This window comes from Phyllosticta capitalensis, assembly GCF_038381095.1.
Source record: "Phyllosticta capitalensis strain CBS 128856 chromosome Unknown BKA78scaffold_2, whole genome shotgun sequence".
In the NCBI taxonomy this organism is placed as follows: Eukaryota; Fungi; Ascomycota; class Dothideomycetes; order Botryosphaeriales; family Phyllostictaceae; genus Phyllosticta; species Phyllosticta capitalensis.
This window is the reverse complement of record NW_027117440.1, coordinates 1,626,635-1,653,703: the sequence shown is the minus strand read 5'-3', so window position 1 is coordinate 1,653,703 and position 27,069 is coordinate 1,626,635. Positions and strand designations below refer to the sequence as shown.

The window sequence follows — 27,069 nt, the reverse complement described above, 5'->3', positions numbered from 1 at the left end:
CACCCGGATTCCTCGCACATGCAAAGCTGGCGTCCATACTAGTAAAAAGACGAATTGATGATATATTACGAATAAAGTGCCGGTCATCAATCATTTCAATGCTAGTGGTATCTCTCGCCTTGACTCCACAAAATTCCAACTGATGCAATGTTCAAAGCAAACGGACATGGTCGTTTCCTCGTGTCCTCGTGCCTCATCTCATACACTATGCCGACAGAATCTTCTTTACCTGGTCCTGCACCTCCCTACTGACACCGGCGTACTCCAGGTAGCCCTCGACGCCGCCCCACTCGCTCTTCAACCACGCGTCAACTTCTTCGACGAGGCCAATCCACACATCGGCCCACTCTTCCATCAAGCCAATCTCCCTGATCTGCCTCAGACGCTCCTCTCGCTCGCCCGCCAGCCCCTCGGCGCTGGCTTCGTAGTCCCGCTTGATGCCAGCAGGATCCTCGCCCAGAAGGAACAGGACCAACATGACCATAAGGCCGGTGCGGTCCTTGCCCTGCGTGCAGTGGAGCAAAACAGGATAGGACTCGGGACGAGCGAGGATGTCAGTAAACGCCGAGCCCACGGAAGCTGCACTCGCGCGCAGCGTCAGAAGCATCAGTCCCGGGACGCCCATTGGGTTCATGACCTTCTCGGCCATGAGGCGCACCGTCTCGGTGCGGTAGCCTAGCGTGTACAGCGAAAGCAGGTACAGATAGGACGGCCACGAGAGAGAGGAGGTCAGGGCGCGCGTGAAGGCGCTGCCGTTGAGGTTGACATGGTGGTACGAAGCGCCAGCGACGGTAGGCAGCGCGGCCAGCGGCCGAGAGGGGTCGGGCGACAGTTTGCTGAGCTGTTGGGCGTGCTCGGTGGGGGAGCGCAGGTCGATGACGCTGCGGATGCCGTAGTGCGATGTCAGGAGCGATTGGTCGGCGGGTGTGGTTTCGTCCTGGATGGGTTCATTATTGACTGCTTCAATTTTCCGCATGAGGTGAAGGACGGGAGCAGGAGGTGAGGTGGGTGGGTGTTTGGGACCTACCGGTCTCGCGCTGCGGAACAGCATGCCGGGTTTCAGCTTGGTGGGTTGGGAGAGCAGCGACGTGACGTCGCGAAAATTGAGCAATTTCTCAAAGTTGGCCACCGATGTAGTAGCCATGTTGATGAGACTGTCTGTATCTATTTCCAAGCTCTTTCTTATCTCGTTTGAGCGATGAAGCGCGGGAACGGGCTTAGCCAGGTACCAGAGCTAAAAATTGCCGGGCGGCGACGTCGAGGCCAGGAATAGTCAAGGTTTGACCCGTGGTGTCGACGGGAGGCTAGGGGGAGCTGATTCCAAGAGCGGAAGAAGGTGAAGTTGGGAGTAGTGGACTTGTCAGGTGTGGATAGGTTTTCCCTGCAGCGATCAGGTCCCACTAGTGCGGCGGGCGCCCTGGCCTTGGGTCGAGTGGAGTGGAGCTCGACGATGCGACTGTGCCTGTGTCAAGGAATGTGAGTTTTCAGAGTGAGGAGACGAGAGCAAGTGAGTGGTCTGGCGGATGGTTGCACCTGCAAGGCGCTGCTGCACCCATGCCATGCCATGCCATGCCCATGCCATGTACCTGTATCCTGCTTGTGGCTGTCTGTCAATGAGCCATGATGTCAACACCCTTGTGTCCTTGACAGCTAGCTACCACCTAGCTACTCTCCCGGACGGCCACCATCTCCTAGTCCTCCTAGTTTCTAGTCCAAGCCTCCCATCCTCCAGCTGTCCTCTCTTCTATCCTTGCTACATATCTAACTACCTGTCCCCTCGCCTTCTGATCTGACACAGTCCGCCTCCCTCTACACCCTATGCCGCCCCCGACCCCGTCCAACCAGCTTTCCATTTCTGTTCCAATCTATATCCAGACATACCATGGCTGCCGCCCACACCGACCACGCCGGCCGTGGCCTTGGTCCAGCTGATGTCCAAGTCCCTTGTCCCGACCCGGCCGCTCACGACAACGACGAGAAAGACAGAAAGTTGCAAGAGCAAGCCTCGACAGCAGCCCTCTACGTCACCAGCCCCGAACGCTTGACAAACGACCGCGACCAAAATCAGGACATTTCGTCCGCAAGTAAATGCGCCACCTTGAATAATGCCACTCCGCCTTGTCGCTGACCATCCCCGCAGGTGCCGCAGCCTCTCTAAAGCATGCTCGTCCTGCAGACCTACCAAGCTTTCCGATTGTAGGCATCGACGCCGCCAATTCCGCTGGCACCGCCGCCTTGCTCGCTGCTGGCAACAAGACCAAAATCGAATGGTGGAAACCAGACGGCACCCCCGACAACGCCCTCAAAGCTGCTTTGCTCGCCCACGATCAAAAAATGGCTCCCTCATGGAAACCAGAACTGAGCGCAGCCGGTTCCAAGGCTGCCTTGCTCGCGCATAGGGACAGCGGCAAGCCGGACAACAAGCGCACACAAGAGTCCAGTTCCGATGGCAACTCGGCAGCAGGCATCGCCATGCGGAGCAAAGGATTGAGCGCGCAATGGAACTATGGCTTTCCTGAAGCCGGAAAGATGAATGCTCTCACCGCAGCAACAGGCGCATTTGCTGCGGAGAATAGGAAAAAGTCTGAGGCGCCCGTCTCACCTCATCCGCCGTATCCTGATGCTGCCAACTCTGCGCAAAGCTCACTTAGCGCTGCCGCGCTTGCGCATGCGCCGTCGACAAAGAAGAAAGAGGAAGGTCCAAAGCGCCGTCCCGAGTCGGACGCCCTGCAGTCGTCGCGCGTCGCGCACATTGGTAACAACATCCCCAGGGAAATGTATTCCTCGTCACCACCAGTCTCGCTCGAAGTCGAAGAGAAGCGCCGACAGGATGCGCTTCGCGCTTCGGCAATTTCAATGGCAAACAAGATGTATGACAGTCAAAAGCAAGCTGCTGCAGGTGAAGCAGCCGGCATCACGAATCCTGGCGAGACTGCTGCACGAGTTAGCTCCAATAGGCCTCGCTCCATGATAAGCAGCCCCAACTCTAGTCCAGACATTAGAACGGAAGCCTTGCAGTACCTCAACCTGCAGGAACAAGCTCAAAAGTTGGCGTCGGAGCGTCTGTCTAAAATCGATTCGGAAAAGCCATCGGATTACCGCAACTACTACGGCTATGGCGGCGCGCCACCCCGCAAACGCCTGTCCATTCGCCGACGTCGACGTGCGGCGAGCGAAGGAGACATCAAAGACTCGGACGATGAGGCGCAAGCGCAGCGAGTGAGGAATCAAATGTCGGCATTTAACAAGCAGTTGGCCGAAGTGGACATGAAGAAGAGGCAAAAGGATCGCGAAAGCCTGCTTGCTGCAGCCGAACGCAAAGTCCACGCGCAAATGCACAGCATCGACGAGAAGGTCTTTCAGGAGACGGGTAAAGTGAGCACATCCATGATGGAGGAGTGGGAGACCAAGGCAAGAGCAAAGGCGGCCCAAGAAAGCGAACAGCGAATGGAAAACCATGGAAAAGTGCACGTTGGTGGAGGCAAATTCCTGGACCAAAAGGACATTGACGAGATTGCAGCGGAGCGAGTACACCCGACCCTGCTGGAAATTGGCGAGGCGGCAGAAGCGCAGAGAGCCAGAGATGAGGAGAAGCGGTTGGACGAGGCGGAGAAGAAGAGGATGGAGAAGCTAGAAAAGGAAAGGGAAGCGGAGAGGAAGGCCGAGGAGAAGAGAATTCGAAGTATGCGAAATGTCAATCCTGTTTTCTATTTTCACTAACTTGCTCTAGACGAGGAAAAAGCGTCTGAAAAGACCCGCAAAGCAGAGGAAAAGGCTTTGGCGAAGACCAAAAAAGAAGCTGACAAGGCCCTCAAAAAGGAGGAATCGCGCCTTAAGAAAGCCGCAAATCGCAAGTCGAAGGATGTCTCCAGAGACGAGCAGAAGGCTGAATCGACTGGCGTCACTGATGCTCCAAAACCTGCTTCCGAATCACGTCCTACAACATCTGGCTCTGCCACCGAACGCGGACGTACCTCGCGTCCGGCACCAGTGACCGTTCCCAGCTACCGCTCAGAAGTCGACGCCATTGCCGACGTTAGCTCATCCGAAGGTGAAGACGAGACTCCAGGCAACACGATACCCCTTCCACAAATAGCAGACCAAGCAGACAACGACGCCCGCCCTTCAACCACGACAGCTGCCACGAAAGCAGAAGACACCACCTCCTCGGCGCCTCAAAAATCACCCCTACCTCCTTTTGCTCCTACATCCCCCGTTCCTCCAACGCCCAAGTTCGCGGCGCCCGACCAACAAGCCGCAGAGCCCAAACAACCAGCACCCGAACCTACCAAGTCCCATCGCTTCAAGTCTCTCCTCACGCATCTAAAAATTTCTCGGCCTTGGACAGACAGCGCCTCAGGCACCGCACCTAACCGTCCCACCACGTCTCAAGGCACTTCGGCAGCAACCAACTCATTTGCGCGCCCCAAACTCGCCAGCACCAACCGCCAGCGCCCAGCGTCCTTCATTGGCGGCGCTGCTCTCGCGGGCAGCCGCAGTGCGTCGCAGAACCGTCTTTCGTATGCAGGATCTCACGCCTCGTCAGGCTCTTCTCCCAGCTTGACACCCAACCCCGGCGGCAGCCACAACAGAGACAACAGCCGCAAGCGCACGTCGAGCAGTGGGCACCGCGCCCCAGGTCTCTTCTCCGCTGTCTTGGGTCGCACGCGTCCGTCGAGCAGTGCCGGCGGTGCTCCAGTTCGGCCGCCGGCTCATCACCGCCATACACTGCACTTTGGCTCCAGGCCCGCGGCAGACGTCAGCGTGAGCAGCCTGTCCAGTGTCGGAGATGCACCGACCGGAACGGGCACCAGCGCAGCAGCAGCGCGCGGCCGCCTCCCGCGCCGACCCACCAGCAACAGCAACGTCAGCAGTCTGTCGGGCGAAGGCGAAGACAACGACTTCTTCGAGGAGGCGCGCGACCGGTTCGACGTCGACGGCGACGTCGGCAGCATGAGCAACGCCAGCGCGACGAGGAGTGGCGAGGCCGACAGCTTGAGCGGCGGTGTCCCTGGTGCGAGCAATCGGAGTAGAGAGCGCGGCGCCAGTCATGGCAGTAACGGTGCTGCTGGCGAGGGTGGCGGCAGCAAGCCCTCGTCGATAGCGGAGATTCGGAGGAGTCGCATTGTTAGTGGCAGTCCGGTCAGGGAGACGAGGTTTACGGAGAGGTTTTAGGGGAGGAAGATGAGGCTGGGGAGTGGGTGGATTGACTGTCCTCCCGCAAGTGTAAACTGGAGAGCGTGCGGGCAGTGAGCTCATCCATCCTACCCCCCTCCTCCTACTCTTCCGGTCGATGTCTACCTGTCTCCCTGTCTCCTTGTCTCCTTATCTACCTGTACAATCGCTGTTGGCTGTTTCCCCTACTTTCCACCTCTCCCCTGACAATCTCTTGGATACCGACTCACGATTGACTCAACGAACGACGATGTATCAAACGACGGACGGACGGACGAGGCACGAGATCCGGGTGTACTATGCGCGCTGTTTTCTTTTCCCTTGCTGAGACGCTCGCCTATGTGCGAGTAGCTCGCTGTACAATAGGCACACACGAGATACATACACCAAATAATACAACCATGTCGAACGTATAGTGGCTCATAACGACGGTGACTTGGCTCGATGTAAGAGTGACCTTCCGTGATTTGAGATTTTCTGTTAGCCAGAATTCTGCTTGCGGCACGAGCTGAGGCAGAGGGCTCGAAGGGTGGGGTGGGTGAGTGAGAGAAGCACGGCAACCGCGAGTCAAAGTGGAAAAGATCTCACGGCGAGTCTGAGTAGGCTTGAGCGCTGCAGCATAGGTACCGCAGCAGAGCCAGCCGTTCGGCCGTGTGCAATCTCATGCTACAAGCACGTGCGCTCTCTTTTGTCGTGTACATGCCGACGGATGAGGTCGCCAGACCATGTTGCCCAAGGGGTCGTGCTCCGAAGCATCCATATATTTGATCTTTTGATGGAAGAGACCGGAAGTAGGTTGCGGCAGTTTTCCGTGGTCTGGCGAGTAAACTCGAGATTTGCTCGAGGATTAAAAAGTACCTCGTTTCTTCATTTGCTACGAGGTGTTTGATGGTTTCTTCTGTCCGCCATGGAAGCTGCTCTGGACAGTAAGGGAGAAATGCCGGTAGGAATCAAGGACGCTCTTTTCATTTCATGGTTGTATTAGCATTTCTCTTGCCGTGGATATCCTCCACAACAGCGCCAACATCCTCCGCAACACATCAGCATGGGACGACTGGTTCTTCCTCGTCCACGTCGACGCGCAAGGCAAAGACGTTTGGCATCTACGCGATCTCAATCTCTCAGCGAGACCGCAGGGGCGGACGAAGCCCGTCTCTCCCGCGGCCCACAGCGATTTCCAGGTCCACGTGGTCCAGCTCTGGTTATACGAGGCGGAGATGCAGAAGTATTGCGAAGAGGGGCAGGCGTTGTTAGGAATCTCCAGGCGGACACTCGATTCTGTTCATTGCGATCTCCTCAGGTCTTTGCGGCGTGTGGAGCCGCAGCCGTGGAATCTTCTGCGGTTCTTGAGGACGACGAGGAATCTTGAATTGAGCTGTACGTGTGCACTGAAGTCGTCGTGTCCGGTGTTGGAAAGTCGGCGGACCCGAGACAAGAGAGCGTGCACCTGTCCGGCAACCCACTCTTCTTCCCAAAAAAAAATTTCGTTCCGCATTATAGAGCAGTTGATGAACCGGTCGTCTGATTCAGTGGTGGTTTCGCGATTTTCAGTTCCATCTGCTGAATATGAAGGATTCTGGATTCGTGAGCTGAATAAAGAGGGGTCGGCATCAAGTAGGGGTTTGGTTTGCGAGAAGTCACCCCTGGACATCGGCGACTCTCTTTGCATGTCTATCCTGAGCTCGGGGTAGAATGACAAAGAAGTGAAGACTGGAAGTCAATGTGACAGTGATGAAAGCTCTGGAGGATGCCGGTGCCGTTACCCCTGACCCGAATGTCGCATAATACTTCGATGCAAATTTCTTGCAGCGACAGACCGGCGCGACTAAGAACTAGATTTTCTCTGCGACGGAGGCGACTAGTAGGTATTGCGTTTCGAAGTCTAGTCGTGTTGAGTACTTGACTGTCATCCACCGATGCCCGATTGATAAGTGGCTTCCTCGGGAAGCACTGATTTATCGACGCTTCGGAGAAGACCGATGAAGCCGGCAACGCGTGATTTTCAATCAACCTAAGTCGCACAATACGAAGGAACGCAATGATGGAAATTTGAAGTGAAAAAGGGGGTCCAACACTTTGGAGACAAAGGATCCAATCGCGCCATTGAACTTGAGACCTGGCGGTAAAAGTTACGTCACTGTCAAGACAATCAGACAACAAGGTGATGGTGTTGGAGGAGACGGACCCCCTGTGCGAGGGACTTCCGAGACGGCGGGCCGATTCCGCCCGTCGGACCACCGCGCCGTGGGCCCAAGCTCCTGAAGCACGGGTAGCGCGTCGAGAGCTCCCCACTGATGAGAGAAGGGTGAAGATGTCGGATTGAAGCTTTTGAACCCATTGCAACCAACAGTGAGCCATTTTGTAGTGAAGTAATGAAAAGTGATGACTAGCATCCCCTATGATGAAATTCCCGAGGAAGAACACCCCAAAAGGAAGGCGAGAAGACAGCAGTGCGGGGATCGGAGATACACTAACTCCGGCCACACTGGCTGCTTGATCGCGTCATCTTGTGTCGCGGTTGGTTTGGCCTCCGCGCCGTTGCAAACTACCCACACCCCACGTTACTTTTTTACCTTACCCATGTCCCGTCATTTGCAGCGCCCGCTCTCTCTCCATCTTCCCTCTCTCCTCAAGCCTGCATTGAGCAGAACCTCAGCAACAATGGCAGTTCGTTCAGCTTTCGACCCCAAGGACATGACCTTCAAGTACCTTGGCCCTACCGGTCTCAAGGTCTCTGTTCTGAGCTTGGGAGGTTGGCGTGAGTGGCGACCCTCTCATTGGCTCAGTTGAAGATGCTGACAGCTTGACCAGTCACCTACGGTGGCACCCAGAAGGGCAACATTGTCAAGGAGTGCATGGAAACCGCTTGGAACCATGGCATCAACTTCTTCGACACCGCCGAGGTCTACTCCAATGGCCAGTGCGAAATTGAGATGGGAGAGGCCTTCAAGGAGCTCAACTGGCCCAGGGACGAGTACGTCCTGTCCACCAAGGTATGTGCTTTTCCTCACCTTCACCGAACCTCACCCACTCACCTTTGTCACAGGTCTTCTTCGGCACCGGCAGGAAGGAGCCCAACACGCGTGGTCTTTCTCGCAAGCACGTCGTTGAAGGTCTCAAGAGCTGCTTGGAGCGTCTTCAGCAGCCCTACGTCGACATTGTCTTTGCTCACCGTCCTGACGTTGGGTATGTTGTCTTCTTCCACATTGACGTTTGCCACTAACAATGCATCAGTACTCCCATGAAGGAGATTGTCGAGGGCTTCACCCAGGTCATCCGCAACCTGAACCTTGCCTACTACTGGGGAACCTCGGAGTGGAGCGCCACCCAGATCACCGAGGCTACTCTCATTGCCGAGAAGGTATGTGCTCCGAACTCACATTGACATTCGCCGCTGACGTTCTCGCAGTACAACTTGATTGCTCCCGTTGTTGAGCAGCCGCAGTACAACGCTTTCCACCGTGAGCGCTTCGAGGTCGAGTTCGCTCCTCTGTTCGAGCAGTTCGAATACGGAACTACCATCTGGAGCCCTCTTGCCTCTGGTCTCTTGACCGGCAAGTACAACAACGGCATCCCCGAGGACTCTCGTTTCGCCAACAACAAGGCTTTCTTCGAGAACACCGTGAAGGAGCTCAAGTCCCCCGAGGGCCAGGCCAAGATCGAGAAGGTCAAGAAGCTCACCGCTGTTGCTGAGAGACTCGGTGGCTCCGTTGGCCAGCTCGCTCTTGCGTGGTGTGCCAAGAACAAGAACGTCAGCACCGTCATCCTTGGAGCATCCAAGCCTCAGCAGATTGATGAGAACGTCGGTGCTCTCAAGCTCCTCCCCAAGCTCACCCCGGAGGTCATGGAGGAGATTGAGAAGATTCTCGACAACAAGCCCGAGCCTGCCAAGACCTTCGCTCGCGAGAGGTGAGTGGTGTTCTGTAAGTCGTCGATCGTGGAACCTTGAGGCTGCTGTGACTTTTACTGACGACTCAAAACAGGAACTCGACGAGAAAGGTGAAACCAAGGCTGTAAGGATGTACTCCATCAGCCATTGCTATACGAATGACGACTAAATGCCAACGGCGGACATGATGAGTGAGGAAAGTCTGCCACTGGTCAACACGATTTGAGAGATATGAGAGATAGCTACCATCGGGAGTGCGATATGAGGAAGCTGTTGCTACCCAGAGGAGGAGATACGGAAAGGAAGAATGACTGTAGCTGCCAACGCATGAAATGAAGCGAATCCAACCTTACCAATTGTCCACCCCGTCCATCAGTGAACATTGTCCCTTGTAAAGTTGCTCTCATTTTGCCAAATGCAGAGCCATTGGAGACAGTGTTGCTCACATCACAGGATAGGTACGGCCGGGCATGCTCCAAGTCTCAAAGAAACTCTCGAGCTTGGAACAAGAGCATTTTGATACAATACCGAATGCCGACAAGATTGACTTGCATGCCGTTTTTGGACGGCCCAGAATGACCTTCAGATCTTTCCACTTGCCTTTTGTCACGGACGCGTGAAGTAGCCTTGTACACGCAATCGCAACAAAGACACGGGCGTGGCTATGGTTTCTGGATGACCTGTTGGGGACCACGAGACAAAGAGTCTTGCTAACCTGGCTGCTTGAAAGGAATCGCCCATCGAGCTCTTCGACACCATAAGTAGAAGCGAGTCCATCTCTATGATACGCACCATCCGGCTCCTCTTTACAAAATGTGTTTCTATAAACTGTGCATCTTTCAAACGTGTGGCCATTCATTCTGGCAACCAAAACCGCTGCTCCTATGCTCCGAGTCGTCGTATGACGCAGCCATTGGGTACTCCGACTCCTGTTATCCCCAATCACATCCCTTTCAGACCAAGAAAGTCTACTCTCTTTGCTGGCCTTGTCGACAGCGGCGCGACGTGCTGCTCGAAGAGGCGGAAACGCGAGGCGGGGAGGTGCGGTTCGAGGACTGGAAGTGGCGTATGCAGTACCAGAGTCGACATGCGGAGCAAAATGCGTGGAAGACGTGGGGAGGCGAGAATGCGGCTGGCAGTGGAAAGCCTCCCAAAGGACGACTTGGGAGGATCAAAGCCGGATTAAGAGTGAGCAGCGCGGCGAGTCCAAAGTAGAAGCGCGGAGGAGAGGGTGATCTTGGCGCGGAGCCCCAGGTTGGGCACTCCCGCTCGGCGCACGACCTGCAACAGCCCCGGGGCAACTGGACGAACGACAGCCTGCCCATTACTATCCGGGAGCTCCAGCTTCATCAACCATTCACCACTCCACACTCCCCGCTCCCACCCTCTGCCTCTGCGAGCGCCTTCAATCGCTCGCGAGTGCTCTGTCACGCTGAATCAAATCCACACTCATTCGCCCGCGACCCGCATTTCGCCATGCCCATCCCCGAGTCTGAAGCGTTTCTCAAGAAGAAGCCCACGGTCCCGCCCAGTTTCCATGGCATCACCTACGAGGACGACGAGGGAATCAAGAAGGCGCAAGATGCCATTATCCGTGAACAATGGGTCAAGCTCATGATGGCGCGGCTCGTGCGCGAGGAGATGGGCAAATGCTATCGCAGGGAGGGCGTCAACCACTTGCAGAACTGCGGACACCTGAGAGGTCAGTTGGCTTTGTTCTTGCAGCACGCCTTCGCGGGGAGCTCCAAGCTTGGATGGAGAGGAGGCAATGGATACACCCGGGCCATGCTTTGGACTGCGCAGGCTAACATCGCTCCGACTCGCAGAGAGATACTTCGAGCTCATGAAGCACTGCAAGATCAAAGGACACCTGTGGGAGATGAAGCACCTGCCTCCCGAGGGATACAAGTACCCCGGCGACCCCAACTGAATCAACACTGGTGCTGCGTGGTAGACGGATTGTCTGGCTGGATCTGGCACGGGCGCGGCTACGGTCAATTACACGGCCAGTACGGTTAGAACACCGAAATAGAGGAATGGAACATCGGTGCGGCCATTGCGAGTCTGTCAATTCTTTTGCGAGCGAAAAAATGTTGAGCTTTGGCTCGTGTATGATACCAGTAATGGCAGCATTGCAAAGATTGAAGCTGAAGCAGATGTCTCATGATGTCGACGTGCTACGTGCTGCTGCGGGCGGCAGCTCTCAGCTGAGGAGCTCAGGTTCCCTGCCATAGCTGAGTTTCGGCGTTTCCTACGACGCTCGACCACCACCCACGATACCCGAAGACCCATCATCGCCCATCAAAAAACAATGCGAGGCGGCATATCGCTGATCTGCCGCCAAGCGCGAGTCCTGAAGCATCGAGAGACAGCCAAGCCAGGCTGAGGCGCTGACACCAGCAGCAGTGGGGAGCATCAATCCTTCAGTACGCGCTCGACGTCACTCCAACCTCAACGCCTGGCCCAGCTATCCAAGATGCCGTTTCCCTTTCAGCTGCCCACCACGGGCTCGCTCTCCTTTGCAGATTACCTGAATAGCAACACGCACCCGTCGCTCCCGCTCGCCGCAACGACATGTCGAGGAGTGCTCCGGGACGCGCTAAAGAGGCACAAGCGGCTTCCGCCCTCGTCCCAAGCGGCCAATCTGCCTACGGTGCTCTCAGCGTTGAACGAATATATCCCATATCTGTCCGCCCTCGACACTGGGCTGAGCGGCAAGAGCATTGGAGGCGAAGAGGTGGACATGGTCCTTGTCAAGGAGCTCCAAGTCGAATGGCGCGCAACCCTCACGGCAACGCTGCCGGGACGCGACCCTCCGCGCGTCAAGCTTCAAAGCCTCGAAGCCGAAATATTCTTCGTGCTATCTACGCTGGCGTTCGTCCACTCGCTCCTCGCGCGCGCACAGCTGCACTCGCTGCAGAGCCCCGCCGCGCTGCCGACTCCGGAGCAGCGCACCGCCACCATCTCGTCTGCGATGCGCTCGTTTCTAGATGCGCACTCGATCCACGCCTACCTGGTACAACGTTCGGGGCAGTGGAGTAGCCCGGCTGTCGTTGGAGATATTAGCGCGCCGGTGCTCAACGCGCTGGCTGAATTGTCTCTTGCAGAAGCAACCCTCATCGCCGTCTCCAAGGATGACCCATATCCTGCCGTCGTGGCCGAGGACCGGAACAAGCAGTCCAAGGACTGGATGTTCAAGGCGCCAGATATTCCAAAGGTGCGGGCGCATCTGTTTGCGCGGCTGTGCCTCGCAGCAGCAGAGCATGCTGCGCGCGGACAAGGGACGGTTGGGCGGGCGAGCAAGGTGGATGAGGCACTGCCGAAGTATCTGGATGATCTCAAGAGAACGGCACGAGGAAAGGCATGTCGGTTTTTCGGGATCGATGCGGAGCTGTCCAACAAGACGGGCGAAGGCATTGCGTGGTTGAGAGGTGCTAGGAAGGAGCTGGGATTTCTGGGGACGAGCGGAGATGAGGAGAAAAAGGCAAGCAGCTTCCGAGCGAAGCTCAAAAAGGAGTGGGGAGAGAAACGTGAAGACAAGAAAATCGAAAAGGGTGTGGATTGGGGCACCGACGCAGGGCGGTTTGAAGAGGGCAGGGTGGTCGAGATGCTGGAGAAGAAATGGGTCAAGATGAACGACACGGTAGGAGCCCTTCTACGTCTCTCCTGGTCTTCTCGTCTGATGTGAGCATGGTTTCGCTAATGATGTCAACAGGTTGGAATGGAGACTATTCCTCCCTGCGAGCCTTTGCTGGCCACCATGCCGTCCGGACGCGAGTATCACACACCCAAGCCCTTCAAGATGCCTTGTCTCGACGAGGCCGTCGTCACACGTATGCGCGCGCCACCTGATCCGAGTGACTCGGCTTTCGCCGGTGACGAGGACGACAGCGCCGACGAGGACAACGAGGGCGATCCTATCGGAGCCTTTCCCGGCACGCGGACAGACTACGCTGGCTCCAGTAACTACTTCTGAACGAAGCAGTCAGGACGCTCCCTTATCTCGCCAGGCACATGGGTACTATGTACCTACATTTAGAACACGGCTTCTTCCTTCCTGACTCTCCTCGTGTGTACGTGTTCCTGTCGCCAAACGTTGCAATAGTACAGAAAGGATACAAGAGGCGTGCGTGCAGGCCAACGAGAGAGCTTGGAGCTCAACTCTCTGTACCTGGCGTGCCTACGGACCAAAGAGAGAGCTCAATGCTCTGTAACTGTGCTTGTGCCTGTGATTCCAACGTTGCGGACCGTACCGCGCCGTTCGCTCAGCCACTTTGCCAACAGCCTGAAACCGGGAATCGTGATGATATGGTGTTCGTGGTTGTCCGGATGACTGACCATGACGTTTTCCTTCCCTCTTTGGATGATCATCACCGCTACCGAGGAAGTACGCGACCAGTCTGCTCATGCGCAGGGTGCGAGAGCATCCCACCGCTGGAGGACTCCTAAGATGCTTCGATGTGTTGAACAGATCCTGCATGGCTGGCTGCATGGCTCACTGCTGTCCCTGGCGCCTTCCCCTCCTGACCATCATGGTTCCTCGGCTGTCTTGCTTGATCACTTGTCTGCTTTGCTCACACCGCATGGAGAAGCACAGGGCAAAGGGAGAGGGAGTCAGTGATATGACGCAACAAGCGAAGGCATTGGGCATGGAGAAGTGTAGGGCGGCGAGAGGCGAGTGTGCAAGACAAACGTTTCCAAGAGAAATTAGAGGGAGCCCGTACAGGCGCGTTTTTTCATGTTTCGGAACGCAACGTGCAGAGCGAGGGAAACCGAGCTGAAGGTGCCCAAAGGCCATGTGGAAGGCTCGAATCGAATCCTTCTTGGTGTTTATGCTACTTCTGTCGATGGTCAGCGACGTCCAGAACCCTTGAGAACATGCCGCTTCTCGCATGCACATCATCCTGTGCTTGCCCTCGTGGGCGCTCGCGAATGCTCATGCGGCTTTGGTATGCGGAAATGCCGTCAACTCGGAAAGGAGAATGTTCAGTTCCGGCGAAGGTGATGAGACTCGGCAGTTGGTCTGGCACACATCCGGGCCCATCTCGCGCTCTCACTCGCTCCACTAATCAGGGAAATCACCACCTTCCCCGTCTACATGCTCATGCCAACAGCCCTCAAACAGTCTCCACGCGTCTCTCCTAGTAGAACACTTCAATCGAGTTGAGAGCGCATGGTATTCACAGTCAAACCAGCCAACAAGAGCTCCTGCCTGGGCCCACATCAAAAATAGCACCTTCATTCAAGCCTCTCGCACCGAACCGCTCCGTCGCTCCGTCCCTTCCTCCTTGTCACTCCCTCTCCCACCCGCAGACGGGGTCGGCCGCAACAACGGGCGCAGGCGGGTGGATGCGGCGCGCAGACCGAGTTCCACGGCCGCATCTCGTTACGGTGGGCATATAAGTGGGCGAGTGAGTGCGAAGCAAGATATAAGAAGGAATGCCTTGTGTGTTCCTGCCTCGGGTCTGTGGCAGCGAGGCCGATGACGAGGCCGAAAACCGAACGGACTGACCGAAAGACCGTCTGACTGACTGACGGGACCCCGAGTCGGGTCGGGTCGGGTGGGTGTGGACGAAGGGAGGAACGGGGCCGATGCAACTGACGGGCGGATGCGCTGATCCGGGAGCGTCGCGTGGATAGGTCCGCTGGTGTTTGGTAGGCTGGAGGTTTGAGAAGCCGTTCCTCGCGTGAATGCAAGGTCAAAGACGGACGACGGGTAGTTGGAGGGAAGACGGACGGGAAGGATGGATGGCAGACGGAGAGACGGTTGGACCGACGGGAATGGAAAAGGAAACCAGACGCGAACAACCGGCTGGCGTGTATGGTGGGGGAGATGAGTTTGTATCAACGCCGTGGAGGGCATGGTGTCAAGTGGCTGTGGTCTTGTTTGACAGGTGAAGCTATGAGGCGGGGAACTTTGGTCCGTTGACAGCCTGGGCATCCAAGTCTCTGGGTACCAAGTCAGAGCAACAGAGGGGCCAACACTGTACGTGTTTGAGCTCACTGGTCCCGGATGAGCAGGTCGAGCAGGGGGCGCGTACGTACGGTTTCAGGATGGACTTGACATGTCTTGAAGATCGCATATAGGCATGCACTTGGTCAGACAGAATCAAGTTGCAGTGAAGGGAATGGGAGTTGGGGACTGTCGATCTGTGGTTAGCCTGGTCGATATGGCAAAGGGATGCATGGAATATAATATCAACTAAACAGGTCACGATGGTTGTTCTGCTTCATCATGTCGGCGAACAATCATCTAGACTTGCTCAAACCTACATATGGTCCGAGGCAGTCCGTGTCTGGTGCCGCGGAACATCCATGGAAGTGACGGAGTATTGAACGACATGGTCAGTGCCATCAACCCCAAGTAGGCGGGACTGAGTCAATTCACGATCTTGAAGATACACACCGAGGCAGGTCGTTGAGTCATGATTCGTTTGATGTCCCACGAAGACGTGTGAAGTGCTATATTTGGGGTTATGTAAGTGTGGAGGAGCATGGGTCGCTGGTGGCTAGGTAGGCAGTCGGGCGTGGTCGGCGCCGGCTGAGCCCCCTACGACCACGCTCGGGAGACCCGCATGCTAACGGGGGGAACAACGGGAGAAAGGGTAAGGCTGAGGAAGCCAGTGAAGAGGCCGCGAGGGGTGGCTGGGTTGAGAGAGCAGCCGTGACTTGGGGACGGTTTGTCGTCGAGGGACCGACCTCGATCAAACCACAAGCGGGCAGCCGACTTGTACCTCTTTGATAACGGATAGCGGCGCCTGGTGCACCCTTCTGCGGCGGGTGGAGGTTTTGTCTGTTTGATGCATTGGTCTAGCCTCGTGATGGTGTGCACCAGGAGGATTCATTGGACGATTAGGCGCCAAAATGAACGAATTAGACGTGATTGAGGTGAGAATTAAAAAAAGACAGGGACAAACAAGTTGAAAAAAGACGATGGTTTGATGCTGATGACGTCGGTTGTCAGTGATGTGGTGATGCTTGACTAACCTACTGCTACGCTGGAACAGGCAGGTCCAATATGCAGGCATGCAGGCAGAATGCGATGATGTAGAAAAGATGATGAACAAAGAAAGAGAAAATGCAAAATTCAGTTGCCTACCACGACGCCTCCTAGGCCTTCCTTGTCGACCCACGACTCGCCCTTGGCCAAACCTTCTCTCAAGCCCTCAAGCCGCTGCCCCTTTGCCACCCATCTCCCGTCTAACCAGGCAGCCAAGCCCTCTTCGTCTTCTGGCAACTGGTTTACTTCAAAACGGTCGACATGGACAAAGGTGCGCCAGCCGGAACCAAAAAAGTCCGGGGTCACGAGCGTTTGCCAAAAAGACGGGGCGCCGGCAGCCTGGAAGCGAAGTGGAGAGCCAGCCTTAGCATAGGCTATCGTAACGTCGTAAACGGCGCGGACCTGAGGCGCAGCTCGTAGGGCCGTGACGGCAGCAACGAAGCCTTTGGGCCGCGGGAGCAAGGTGTGGATCGGAGCGGGCCGCGAATGCGACTTGGAGTAGGCAACAGCAGCAGCATGGGCTGCCGAGGTGAAGCGTGTGCCTTCACTGTAGGATATGAGCCCTGGGGATTGGGTTAGCAGGTGGAAAACAAAATAGAAGCAAGTGGGCTTTGTCGTGTTATGTGAGATGGCAGATCTTGTGGTTGTGTGCTTGTTTCCAAAAACGGACAGGTACATGGCATGGGGCACACGAGGGGGCGGATTCGTGCCAACCGGCGGCGTTCCAGGGAAAATGGCGCGGAAGGTCAATGCGACAGGTAGGATACGTACAGATGGGCCAGCGTCGAGTGATGATACCGCGGAAGACTTTGTCCAACTCGACGCGGTCGGTGGTCCATCGTCTGCTCACGAGGGGCATGCCCATGGCCCAGAGCCCCCAGCCGAGGAAGGGCACCCAGCGCAACGAGCGCTTGGCAAACCAACGGCATCTACCAAGCATGCCCTGCTGGGAGGCGAGCTGCTGGATCATGTAGAAATCGCTCCAGGCAACATGGTTGGAAATGACAATGGCCGATTCAGCACGGGGCAGCTGGCAGTTTGCGGAGACGAGGATGCGGGCGCGATTGAAGCGCGTGAAGATGGCTTGGATCCACGCCCAGACTGATTCAGCGAGCACAGACGAAGCGTTGAAGACGGCCGTCGGGGCGAAGAGCTTGAAGGGCAGCAGGAGAGACAGGAGGGCGTCGACGAGCAGCAGATAGGCCAGCCAGGGGAGCACGAGGGCAACGGCGCGCAGGGCCCTGAGGGGTGCGGAGAAGAGGGGAGGCTTGGCCGCCATAATGGTGGAGAAGAGAGAGAGAGAGAGAGAGATGTCTATTCCGGGCCGTGCCTGAGACTGTGTGACGGCGACGGACGGCGACATGGCAAGGTCCAGCTGAGTGCCGGCCCGCCAGCTGCCTACCCTGCGCCTGACTAACGACGCTCGTCTGCTCCTCCAAACACTCGACATTTCTCTCCCCTCGCCCTCCTCTCCAAGCACCGCGTACCAAGCTCCAAGCATCCACCACCCAAGCTTCAAGCATCCTCCCGCTTGGACACGGCCCGCTCCAGATCCATGCCCCGAAGCCTCGTCGTCCTCGCGCCATTCCAAATACGCTCCTCCGTCCTCTTGCGTCCGAGCGTCGAAACGTTAACATCTCTCGACGTGACGCCCTTTTTGTCATCCGCCAGAACAGACACCAGCCTCGCTTCTCTCTGACCTGTCCCTCTCTGCGCCTCATCTGTCAGACGTCTGTATCCGCAACATACCTCTCTGCTCTTGTCCACCCGTCGCACCCTGTGATCAGAGCTTCATGCGACATCACCGCCAGCTATTAAACAGCGCTCCGGCTCTTCCAGAATCCTTCCCAACACACACACCATCGCGCTCATCCTTCCCGCAATCAAAATCCTACCATCTCATGCACCAATTGACCCATCATGGCTGCCCTCTCTCCTGAAAACATGGACCAGCACTATCACCAAACCTCCAACGCTTTCGGTAAGTCTCCCTCTCATTTTCTCTGGAATCCATCCGCCTGTACCTTCCACTCCAGCCCTTTGGTTTACGGCCCTGTCATTTTCTTAGCGTTCCAAATTCGTCGCGATCCACTCTAGCCTCAGACGGCTACCCGCCAGATGACCAGCCCTGCGGCATTGTCTGGCAATAGTCTGACCGGCTCCTCCTTCTGTTTGAATCTAGCCTCTTGTCCCTTCATGCCATTCTTTCAATGCCCAAAGGATTCGTTTGCTTTTCTACCAACCTTCTCCCCACCTTCTACTCTCCTTCGACCCCGCCTTAGCGTCGCAAAATGATTCAAGCTTCCGACACCAATTGGGAGACTCCGCTAATCGCTCACGGCCATGGCTCTCCACCTCACCAGGCCGTCGAAGGCGTCGGTCATGCCCATTTTCCCGCTCCTCCCACTGAGGGAATTTCGTGCAACACCGATGCCTCGACATGCCTCGTGGACGCGGTGGAGTGCCAACCGCCGTATGCCGTAACAGAAACCGACACCTCGTCCAAACATCCACTCTCAAGCTTTCCCTTTTTCGGAAAATTTGGCGACAAGAAGATGACGCGAGGTTTGCTCTCCGCGATTGCAACCAAAAGCTCGACTAAACTTGGCAGATGGCCAACCTCCAAAGAGACGCGGCCCCAAGCCTGACAGCAAACCTGCCTTGACGCGCAGACAAGAGCTCAATCGCCAAGCACAGCGGTATGTAGTCTGCTTCTGGCTCCCAACCTCTCTCTTATGCGCTGAATAGCACCCACCGAGAGCGCAAAGAAATGTACATCAAAGCCTTGGAGCAGGAAGTACTGCGCTTAAAAGACCTCTTCGCGGCCACAGCACAAGAGCGAGATGCGATTGCCGAAGAAAATCGAAGGCTGAAGGAACTCTTGGCTGCTCATGGCATAGCCTACGACGCCAACAGCCCCAGTGGTGGGTTTCGGATGGGCGGTACATCGAGCTACGACGGGAGTTCAAGAGGAAGCGTTTCGGGAAGCTACCACACTGGCTCTGCCTCGACCGGTTACACATCCCCGCCGCCCTCGATACCTCAACGCGGCGCAGCAAACATGGCCATGCCAGGAATGGCGCCCTCTCATCCCGGCGCCCTCCCGCAAAACAACGGGATGAACTATGACCAGATTGGCATTGACTTTGTCTTAACGTACGACCGCACACCCTATCTTTCTCCACCACCTCAGTAGCACGGTCAGCAGACCAGTTCCGCGCACCTACCTCAGGCAGGTAGGTAACGGACCTCTTGTGCTTCTCGGGCCCTCAATGGCGGTTCTCTGTCGGGCGAAGCAAAGTCAAATCCACCAAGTCTCTGGAAATCACTGATCTAACGTCTCGTCGCGCACCGGCAGGCTCGAGAAGCCGTGCATGGACCACATGCAGTTCCTGCTGGTACGCAGCCAGGATAGCGAGGCCGAAGTGTCGGGCCATGCCCTGATGACAACGTGCCCGCCGCACTCGCACATTGCGAACACGCCCAAGGAGCAATATCCCCACAAAATGCCCGACGTGGGCACCGGCGACCTCATGAAGCTGCTCGACCTCAGCAATCGACTCCCGGTCATGGAGGGCGAAATGACGCCAGTCATGGCGTGGGCGAGCATCCTCACCCATCCGCGTTTGGCAGAGCTCACCTCCGACGACTTTGCACACATGAAGGAGGACCTTTTGGCCAAGGTGCGGTGCTATGGGTATGTTTGACTTGCGATTTCTCCGACAATTCTTCAAATCATCAACATCAACACACCAACCTTTTTCCTTTTCCTGGGGTGGTTCCTTGTCCTTTATGATATCAGGCATGAGAACTTTGATAGCCTCTGTAGCCTCATCTCCATATCCCCTATATTTCTTCATTTTCTTCTCTTTCGACGACGTGCTTTGCTTTCGTCCATCTCAGTCTTGTCTCCTATCCATTCACGAATCAGTCGAACCACCACGCAACAACAACGTCAACAAGAGACCAAAGACAACGTAAGACTGACTCTCGCCCTCTTCTCCGCAAACAGCTTCGGCGCCGTCATCGAGGAATTTGAGGTCCGCGACGCTCTCAGCAATGTCCTGGCCGCCAAAGGCCAGCAGCCCGTCTCGTACTCTTCTGCGTCGTCTGCTTGAGCAGCGAAGTGTCGTTGAGTCCGAATGCTCCTTTGAGGTTTGTTCCAAGACTTTCTTTCCATTGGTGCAAAGGTCGGATGGGATTGGTGAGATAGGCGTAGAATGGCGTATGACCCCACTGGAACCGGCGACGGTGTTGCGGATGCGGGATTTCCTCATTGAATTTGTCAAACTTTGCTACCCATCTGGTGCGGTGTCTAAGCATTCTGTCCTTTTTGCTCCCTTCACTTCTCGACTCTCATTAATAACCCCTTTTTTGCCTTTTCGAGCTTTCAAACCTAAACAAACGCGCGCAAGCGCAACGGTCGGCGCGGCCCCAAATTCTTCGTACCTCGATCATTCCTTCCATTTCTTCACTCATATAAATATTGTTGCTGCCTTTGTGTCGGTTGGTGCCGCGGATTGGACTGGACGATCTTGACTCGCGGAGAAACGAGGAAAAAGCAAAGGCGATTTAGCTAAACTCGGAAGTTGTCGAACTTGAGAGGGAAGAGGGAAAAAGGGAAAAAGGGACGACTGGGTGTCGGACGGAAAGCTTTGGGAGAAATTTGATGACCATATGAATGAAGTCACGAATTACTGATTACACACACGTCCATTGACAGGCAGGCTTGCGTGAGTGCGAGTAGCTCAAGCTGGGGAATGTCGAGAGCCTTGTTGCCCATTGGGTAGAGGTCGTAAAAACTCTTTGATACCAAGATCTTGGCCCACTCGTCAACTCATGGCGGATTGAGTTGCGTTGGACAAATCAAAGAAGTCTGGATGGGAGTGAAGCGTTGCGTTGATCATCAAGTCGATTGATCAGCTTGAGCAACAACTGGTGGGATTCCTCGCCACCCTGGAACTCGGCGCCATAAAAAAAAACTAGGTCGCATGGGTTTCATTCAGATGGAACAAGAATATAACTACAATAGATATACTACTAATACAGCGAGAGTGATGGGTACAAAGGTATAAAACCGCGCTCCCACCGGCAACTATTTACTACGTCCATACATATACATGCTTGTCCCTTCAAAAGTACCTACAGCATCACAACATGGCTCCATCTCTTTCTTCTGTACATTACCGCCCTTCTGCCATGCTACAAATCTTTTTGAACTTTTTTGCCTTCTCCTTTTACACATTCTTTCTGTACATGGATGAAACGGCACATACATCCACACCTATGTAGACAAAAATGTATGCGCAGTGTGAAAGAGAAATTGGAGGAAGGAAAAGATCAAACCACTAAAAAAACTATTGATCCGACACATCGATCGGGTCAGGGGGGGAATCAAAGTAAATCAAGAAAAAAAGCCAACAAGCTGGAAGAGGCAGGAGATGCGCCTGCCAAGAAAGAGAGGAAGAAATGCAAAGCCACCATCAACAGTCAGAGCTACAGAAAGAGCTACTTCGCCGTCTACCGTTTCGTCGAATGGCCGCCAACGCCGGGAATAAGCTCTTAAGTTCGCTCGTATATAGTTTGTACAGACAGCGGCGCGGGCGTGGCTGTGTAGATATTCTGGCGTACGGCCGATCTTTTTTTGTTTTGGTGATAGGTCGACGAACGATTCGATGACGCCTAGAAGCGACGAGGCCATCTCAAGTTCGAAGTTCGAAGTTTTGGCGGCGACCGGGGGAGAGAGGAGAAACTAAAAGCTATGTGCAGGGGTATAGGGTGCTATGTGCAAGGGGGGAGGGGAAAAGGGTGATGGAGAAATAGGGTGCCCTTTGCCCAGATCTTCATTGTCCATCCGTACGTACGTACGCACGCTCCCCAGTACGGGAGAAATAGGGACGCAGAGAGATGAGCTAGAACGCGCGCCGAAGCCTGTCTCTTGTCGCAGCACTTGGCGTCCGTTGTTGGTGTGACGACGGGTATGCCAGCACCGACTTGCCTTGGCTACCGCATAACACGACCGGAAGCAAGACAGTTGATGGGTGACGGCGGAGGCGGGGCGGAAGGAGAAGGGCCGCTGTTGAACAAGCAGCAGAGTGGACGGGGATAAAAAATCAAATGTAGGGCCGGTGATGTGTTGGTATGCGAATGGGTCAGTAGTGAAAAGAAGACGAGTTTCGCTCGCCTTGCAAGGTGGTTTGAGGTTTGAGGTTTCGTTCGTTGGTGGTCATTCGCTTCTTCGTTCGCTCGTCCGCTCAAAGTGGGTGATTCGAGTCGGGGTTCGCACTACAGGGCGGGTGATTGGTAAAATTCGTATCAAGGGGGTTTCGTCGTCGTTGGTTGCGTCGTTGGTCGTGGCTCCGGGGGCGCGGGGCAGAGACAGCGCGGTGCGGTAGGCAAGGTGCGACAAGTTGCTCGCGTGGAGCGCACCCCTTTTCGATCTCGTGCCAATTCCACGCTGCTGCGCTGCCAACCTTACCTCATGGCAACCCTACCCCTTACACGCTTGCGCGCCGCGAGTCCGCCGCCGCCGTCGTTTTAGACGTCGCGCGGCCCGCAAAGCATGCAGTGAAGAGGCTGGCCAATGAGGCTCGGAATGACGACGCCGCCGTCGCGACCGGTTGCTGGGATTTTGGCTTTGGCCCGAGTGACGCGCGCGTCTCTTGCTGGTGATGCGGGGCTATGACTGTGGCACAATGGCAATGTATTAACTTTCCGCTCTCATCCATTGGCAGGCAATATAGCGATCAACGACGACGAATGCAGAAAAGGATCAATGTCAAAAGTGCTGAACAAGATTAAGCCTCGCTCTCACCATCCTGCGCGCTGTTATCCGCCGCTTTCTGCTTGCCCTTCTCTGGCTCCTCCTCTGCCGCCTCGGTGACTGCGGGCTCCTCTGAAATTGCCGGGGCGTGTGTCGAGCTCTCGGGTTTGGGATGGTCCTCGATTGACGTGTGTGTGATTCCTCGCTCTAGTTCCCTGAGCAAGTCCTTCTCAGCGTCAGCCATGGCTGCACCGGTAGACTCGAACGAGGCCTTGTGCAAAGTTTCGTCATCACCGTACGTGGTTGGCGGGCGCGAGGCAGATGCCACAGATGGTTCTGCAGTCGTTGTGTCCACGGTAGCATCCTTGGGCTGGTATTCCTTGTCCTCAGGTATTGTTGTTGCCTCTTCAACCTTTTTGATGTCCTCCTCTGCAGCCTCGGACATGGAGGATCCACGGTGTTTCTTGTGATCTGCTTGACCCGCCAGATGTTCGCCAGAAGTCGCAGTGGCCGGAGTGTCGGGCATAGGGGCGATGGAAGACTTGACAGAGATGGCAGCCGAATCAATGGAAGAACGAGGTTTGTCCGTGCTAGTCCTATCTGCTGGTGCCCTATTCAGACATCAGAAACCTCGAACCGTGAGGAGCGCAATGAGCCACTCACTCAGTCTCCGCTACCTTGATGGAAGGTGCACTCTTCTTGCTAGCAGCGATGGACGCGACCTCACTACTTGCGCGAGCCATGGCCTCTTGCGCCTCAACCGACAGTGACGGTTCATTCTCCTTCTCCTTTGACGCAGACGTGACAGAGGCAGCAGACGAAGCGCCTTCCTTGGGCGGCGCGGCGTTGCCGTAGGGCGCTTTGAAATCGCGGTTTTGAGCCGCCGTGGTGATGGAAGTTGCTACCGTAGGCGCAGGGCCAATGACGTCCGGAAGCTCACCAAATTCGTTCAACTCTTCAATCTCGGCGATGTCCTGCGACATTGGTAAGCCAAATGACCATGCGATTGATTGGAGCAGCGCTCCGAATCCGCAGTGGTTGGGTGCCGAGATTGGCTTGGGCTAATCTCTGGCAGAGGACTTGATCGCCTATCCGACACTTACACCAAGGACATAGCCCTCCTTCACCAAAAGCGGCAGCTTCTTCCCTCCAGCCCTGCGCTGAAAGAGCTTCTTCGCTTCTTCGTTGGTAGCCGTGTCAATGTAGGTAAAGGGAATGCGATTCGCCTTGAGAATGGTCTCCATGCGCGAGGTCGCCGTGATGATGTGCGAAGAACCGGCAGTCAAAGACGTAAACAGGTACAGCGTTTGGTCGCTGTCCCACTTCCTAAGATCGGTCGCCATGGTGGATCGGAGCGATTGACAGGTAAGGGGCTCGGTTTTAGGCGGAGAAGAGCGGATGGCCGCTGCGAAGCTGGTGTGCTAGCAGCGTTTTCGGGTAGCCTTGGGTAAAAGGCGTATGAGAAGAAGTTGGAGAGATTCGAGGAAAAGTTGGGCGGCGGTGGTGGAGCGGGCGAGCTGTGGAACAAAGTGAATGCAGGGAAGGAGCCCTTCGGCGGTTTATCGATAAGTAGTCCTGCAAGAGCGGGCTCACTGCGGGTCTTCGGTCTGGATAGGGGGCCCGGCCGCCTGTCACTATCAACCGGTTACGCCACGCGTCGATCTGTTTGCTCGTCAAGTTCCGGTTCTGCGATTTTTGACAAAACCCCGTCGTCTATCCCTGGCTAATTTTCGAGACGAGAAGCCCGCAGGAGCTCGAGGTCGACCGGATCATGCCTTAGACTCTGGATGTTGTCTATAATAGTCCTCTTTCGGGACTTGACGTAGGAGGCCGGCGGAAGCGAAGGAGATAGGTCAAATTGTGATCCGCGCATACGAACGCGGGCGACCTCAAAAAGCACCAAGTTCAAATGCCGCGTGCAGTCTTCAAGATGGTGAAACTCGGGCGCAAGTAGGCAGGCTTTACTGTCCATGATATACACGATCACGGCATGAATCGTCTCCTGCATCAGCGCCAGGCCGCCGTCAATTGATCAATGAAGGCATACTCGGGAGTCATGTAAGTGTCTCGAGTTCACAAGGAGCACCAGGGGCATGCGGGTAGACGAAGGCTGTTGTCAAGGATGATGGGATGATTCAGCGGGAGCTATTCCTACATCAGTAACCAGATACCCCGCACCTAGGATCTATCCTGGCACACTCAACACCTACGGCAAGCAATCACCAGTCCATTGCACCGACAAACGCCCTCTTAAAGCACTGGCTATCCATCCCCGGGCAACGATGACAACACGCTCTTTTATTGCTGCCGTTGGATGATACATGACACCAGAGCGGATTTTTTCTCCTCACGGAGAATCTACGAGAAAAGAGCTTAAACGACAACGGAACAATCAAGTCGCGCCAACAACACCCGAGTTCTGCTCGACTAGCGGACCACTTTGGTTGCCTATTTGTAGACGGCGCAGAGCCACGACCAGTCTCACGGACGAATTGCGACATCCCGTTGCCCCGTGCAAGTTGGATGTCTTGGTGGTGCCAAAGCCAGGCGCTTTGAAATGAGGCTGTGTCTCTGGCAAGGGGATCGCGGAGGCAATCTAAAGCCATACCGCTCGACCTTGCTAGGAGGTATGAGACATTCTGATGTCTGTTCTCCAAAAGTCGAAGAGTTTCGCAATCGTCACCTCGTCAACAGCATTGATGCTTGCCATCTCCATGTTGGCAGAGGGAAGAATCGACGACTCGATTTACCAGCTCGTTGCGGGGGCTTGTAATCTTCACGTCCTCTTGCCTAAGGCACAGGCAAAAATTTCACCATTGACTCCCTCTTTGGGGACATTCGCTTCGATTCCCAGTTCGGCATCTCACGGCACATCGATGTCAGCCGATGATCCGGCCTCCGAGTTCCAGCCGGCAACACATTGGAACAAGAACGAGAAGTTGTAAGGTCAGAAGACCGACATGACTTAGCGGCAAAGACCAAAAGATTCTATCAAGCTGTGGGTTCACTAGTGAGCAAGCTTCGGATCATCGCAACACTATATGGAGGCGCAAGAACTTCATGCGCTTGTTTCTGCATAGGAGTCTATTGCACTCGCTGGATTTAGACGGACATGAGTCCAGATTAGAGGTAGAAGATCGAAAAAGATGGTAAGCTTACCTTTGATTTTCCACCTCTATCGAAACAAAGTACTTTCAATCCGAGTAAGCCGGGTGAAGACTCGGTGTTGGCGCACATACATCAGCACCGTTTCGAAGGTTCCAAACTATCCCTATTTATCTTCACAAGATGGAAAATTCCTTATCATTATCCCTCGATGGCTGAGGCCTGATATCATTCCTTCAACCAAACCTGCATGACGAAAATGAAAGCGTCTGCCAAGAACCTCGAACTGGAGCGTGCTGGGAGTCGATGTGGCTGTGGATAAGAGACGACGCGTAACACCTCTCGTGTAGGTATGCTGGACATCTTCGACTTTTGCCATCACAAATTTTGATCGCTTTACCCCCATGATCTATTTGTAGAATTCTGCGCGCAGATGTCGCCAACGCGTCCTATCATGATGTCACTGACAATTTTTGGAAAGCTTGAGTATTTGGCAATGGCCAGGCAAAAACATTCCATTTTGTATGGCGTTTGATTGATCAACAGGGGACTGGTACCCCTGACGTTTACCCCGCATGATGCATTTGTTTCTATTCTTATTTCTTGCTATCCCTTCGTCATTCGATGGTCCCTCCTCTTCAAGGCTCGCTATGCTCAATCAATTAATGACTGTTGCTCGCAAGAGCCTTCTTGGACGAGGTCAGCGAAGGAAAATTTTCTGTTTCCGGTCACAGTTGAGCTTACACATGTAGAAGCCGTCATGCAGGAATGTTCCGCGAACGAACAAAGAAGGCGAGCGTATCAGCGAGCCCGAAACCCGAGAAATCGGAACTTCGGATGGCTGACTGCCCAAGCTGCAGATCAGGGCCCTGCAAGCTGCCGTTTGGAGTAGCATTCAATACTTCTTGGTCACCAGACCCCTCAACTCCTGCAAGCTTGGCCACACTCACCAACCATAATCTTCCTCTCCTTAGACCTCGCACCGATCAACCTGTCCATCTTTGCCAATTTGCACTTTCGCTAATCGGTAAATTGCGAACGCTAATCTTTTCACGGCTCATCCAATGGTTGACGTGTGCGGCACAGGCTTTTCGTCCGGCTTGGCTTCCAATGACGTTGAGGTACCGAATTCTTCGG

At 55.2% G+C, this 27,069-nt stretch overlaps 10 protein-coding genes across 10 annotated transcripts; 5 read left to right on the top strand and 5 right to left on the bottom strand.

The window, feature by feature from the left end:
* Nucleotides 1-53: 53 nt before the first annotated feature.
* On the bottom strand, nt 54-1,529 carry BKA78DRAFT_305861 (protein-tyrosine phosphatase-like protein). The gene is made up of 2 exons (XM_066887734.1): nt 1,028-1,529; nt 54-937 (listed from the first exon to the last, which is right to left on the bottom strand). Exons 1-2 carry the CDS (start codon nt 1,142-1,144, stop codon nt 206-208), a joined length of 849 nt encoding a protein of 282 aa, XP_066747797.1. The 5' UTR covers nt 1,145-1,529; the 3' UTR covers nt 54-205.
* A 96-nt stretch (nt 1,530-1,625) lies between these two features.
* On the top strand, nt 1,626-4,146 carry BKA78DRAFT_77215 (uncharacterized protein). Its single transcript, XM_066893736.1, has 3 exons — nt 1,626-2,084; nt 2,141-3,682; nt 3,736-4,146. Exons 1-3 carry the CDS (start codon nt 1,883-1,885, stop codon nt 3,747-3,749), a joined length of 1,758 nt encoding a protein of 585 aa, XP_066747796.1. The 5' UTR covers nt 1,626-1,882; the 3' UTR covers nt 3,750-4,146.
* Nucleotides 4,147-7,836: 3,690 nt separating this feature from the next.
* On the top strand, nt 7,837-9,088 carry BKA78DRAFT_329922 (NADP-dependent oxidoreductase domain-containing protein; the record flags this gene model as incomplete). The annotated part of the gene is made up of 5 exons (XM_066889714.1): nt 7,837-7,933; nt 7,987-8,168; nt 8,222-8,361; nt 8,410-8,536; nt 8,585-9,088. 5 exons carry the CDS (start codon nt 7,837-7,839, stop codon nt 9,086-9,088), a joined length of 1,050 nt encoding a protein of 349 aa, XP_066747795.1.
* Nucleotides 9,089-10,350: 1,262 nt separating this feature from the next.
* Nucleotides 10,351-11,213, top strand: BKA78DRAFT_305851 (uncharacterized protein). The gene is made up of 2 exons (XM_066887733.1): nt 10,351-10,766; nt 10,891-11,213. The coding sequence occupies exons 1-2, from the start codon at nt 10,541-10,543 to the stop codon at nt 10,992-10,994; spliced, it is 330 nt and encodes a 109-aa protein (XP_066747794.1). The 5' UTR covers nt 10,351-10,540; the 3' UTR covers nt 10,995-11,213.
* Nucleotides 11,214-11,327: 114 nt separating this feature from the next.
* On the top strand, nt 11,328-12,915 carry BKA78DRAFT_77171 (pH-response regulator protein-like protein palC). Its single transcript, XM_066893735.1, has one exon. It carries the CDS (start codon nt 11,541-11,543, stop codon nt 12,750-12,752), a length of 1,212 nt encoding a protein of 403 aa, XP_066747793.1. The 5' UTR covers nt 11,328-11,540; the 3' UTR covers nt 12,753-12,915.
* Nucleotides 12,916-14,209: 1,294 nt separating this feature from the next.
* On the bottom strand, nt 14,210-15,300 carry BKA78DRAFT_77169 (uncharacterized protein). The gene has a single exon (XM_066893734.1). It carries the CDS (start codon nt 15,003-15,005, stop codon nt 14,451-14,453), a length of 555 nt encoding a protein of 184 aa, XP_066747792.1. The 5' UTR covers nt 15,006-15,300; the 3' UTR covers nt 14,210-14,450.
* An 893-nt stretch (nt 15,301-16,193) lies between these two features.
* On the bottom strand, nt 16,194-17,301 carry BKA78DRAFT_228268 (uncharacterized protein; the record flags this gene model as incomplete). The annotated part of the gene is made up of 2 exons (XM_066883726.1): nt 16,194-16,627; nt 16,836-17,301. Coding segments are annotated over 2 exons (900 nt in total), but the record flags the coding sequence as incomplete, so codon positions are not given.
* Nucleotides 17,302-18,670: 1,369 nt separating this feature from the next.
* Nucleotides 18,671-19,947, top strand: BKA78DRAFT_77044 (uncharacterized protein). The gene is made up of 2 exons (XM_066893733.1): nt 18,671-19,220; nt 19,423-19,947. Exons 1-2 carry the CDS (start codon nt 18,835-18,837, stop codon nt 19,769-19,771), a joined length of 735 nt encoding a protein of 244 aa, XP_066747790.1. The 5' UTR covers nt 18,671-18,834; the 3' UTR covers nt 19,772-19,947.
* A 2,914-nt stretch (nt 19,948-22,861) lies between these two features.
* Nucleotides 22,862-24,170, bottom strand: BKA78DRAFT_349881 (uncharacterized protein; the record flags this gene model as incomplete). The annotated part of the gene is made up of 3 exons (XM_066890879.1): nt 22,862-23,438; nt 23,491-23,801; nt 23,931-24,170. The coding sequence occupies 3 exons, from the start codon at nt 24,168-24,170 to the stop codon at nt 22,862-22,864; spliced, it is 1,128 nt and encodes a 375-aa protein (XP_066747789.1).
* Nucleotides 24,171-24,394: 224 nt separating this feature from the next.
* BKA78DRAFT_77008 (uncharacterized protein) lies at nt 24,395-24,869 on the bottom strand. Its single transcript, XM_066893732.1, has one exon. It carries the CDS (start codon nt 24,833-24,835, stop codon nt 24,551-24,553), a length of 285 nt encoding a protein of 94 aa, XP_066747788.1. The 5' UTR covers nt 24,836-24,869; the 3' UTR covers nt 24,395-24,550.
* Between the last annotated feature and the right edge of the window lie 2,200 nt (nt 24,870-27,069).

Bases quoted from the DNA above. Each gene is read 5' to 3' on its own strand.
- BKA78DRAFT_77171 (XM_066893735.1), top strand. From the start codon at position 11,541: ATGCCGTTTCCCTTTCAGCTGCCCACCACGGGCTCGCTCTCCTTTGCA.
- BKA78DRAFT_77215 (XM_066893736.1), top strand. From the start codon at position 1,883: ATGGCTGCCGCCCACACCGACCACGCCGGCCGTGGCCTTGGTCCAGCT. The intron at 2,085-2,140 runs GTAAATGCGCCA...CCATCCCCGCAG, and splicing joins TCAGGACATTTCGTCCGCAA to GTGCCGCAGCCTCTCTAAAG.
- BKA78DRAFT_77169 (XM_066893734.1), bottom strand. From the start codon at position 15,005: ATGCCCAGGCTGTCAACGGACCAAAGTTCCCCGCCTCATAGCTTCACC.
- BKA78DRAFT_77044 (XM_066893733.1), top strand. From the start codon at position 18,835: ATGTACATCAAAGCCTTGGAGCAGGAAGTACTGCGCTTAAAAGACCTC. The intron at 19,221-19,422 runs GTACGACCGCAC...GCGCACCGGCAG, and splicing joins GGCATTGACTTTGTCTTAAC to GCTCGAGAAGCCGTGCATGG.
- BKA78DRAFT_77008 (XM_066893732.1), bottom strand. From the start codon at position 24,835: ATGCAGGAGACGATTCATGCCGTGATCGTGTATATCATGGACAGTAAA.
- BKA78DRAFT_305851 (XM_066887733.1), top strand. From the start codon at position 10,541: ATGCCCATCCCCGAGTCTGAAGCGTTTCTCAAGAAGAAGCCCACGGTC. The intron at 10,767-10,890 runs GTCAGTTGGCTT...TCCGACTCGCAG, and splicing joins GAACTGCGGACACCTGAGAG to AGAGATACTTCGAGCTCATG.
- BKA78DRAFT_305861 (XM_066887734.1), bottom strand. From the start codon at position 1,144: ATGGCTACTACATCGGTGGCCAACTTTGAGAAATTGCTCAATTTTCGC. The intron at 938-1,027 runs GTAGGTCCCAAA...GAACCCATCCAG, and splicing joins TGTTCCGCAGCGCGAGACCG to GACGAAACCACACCCGCCGA.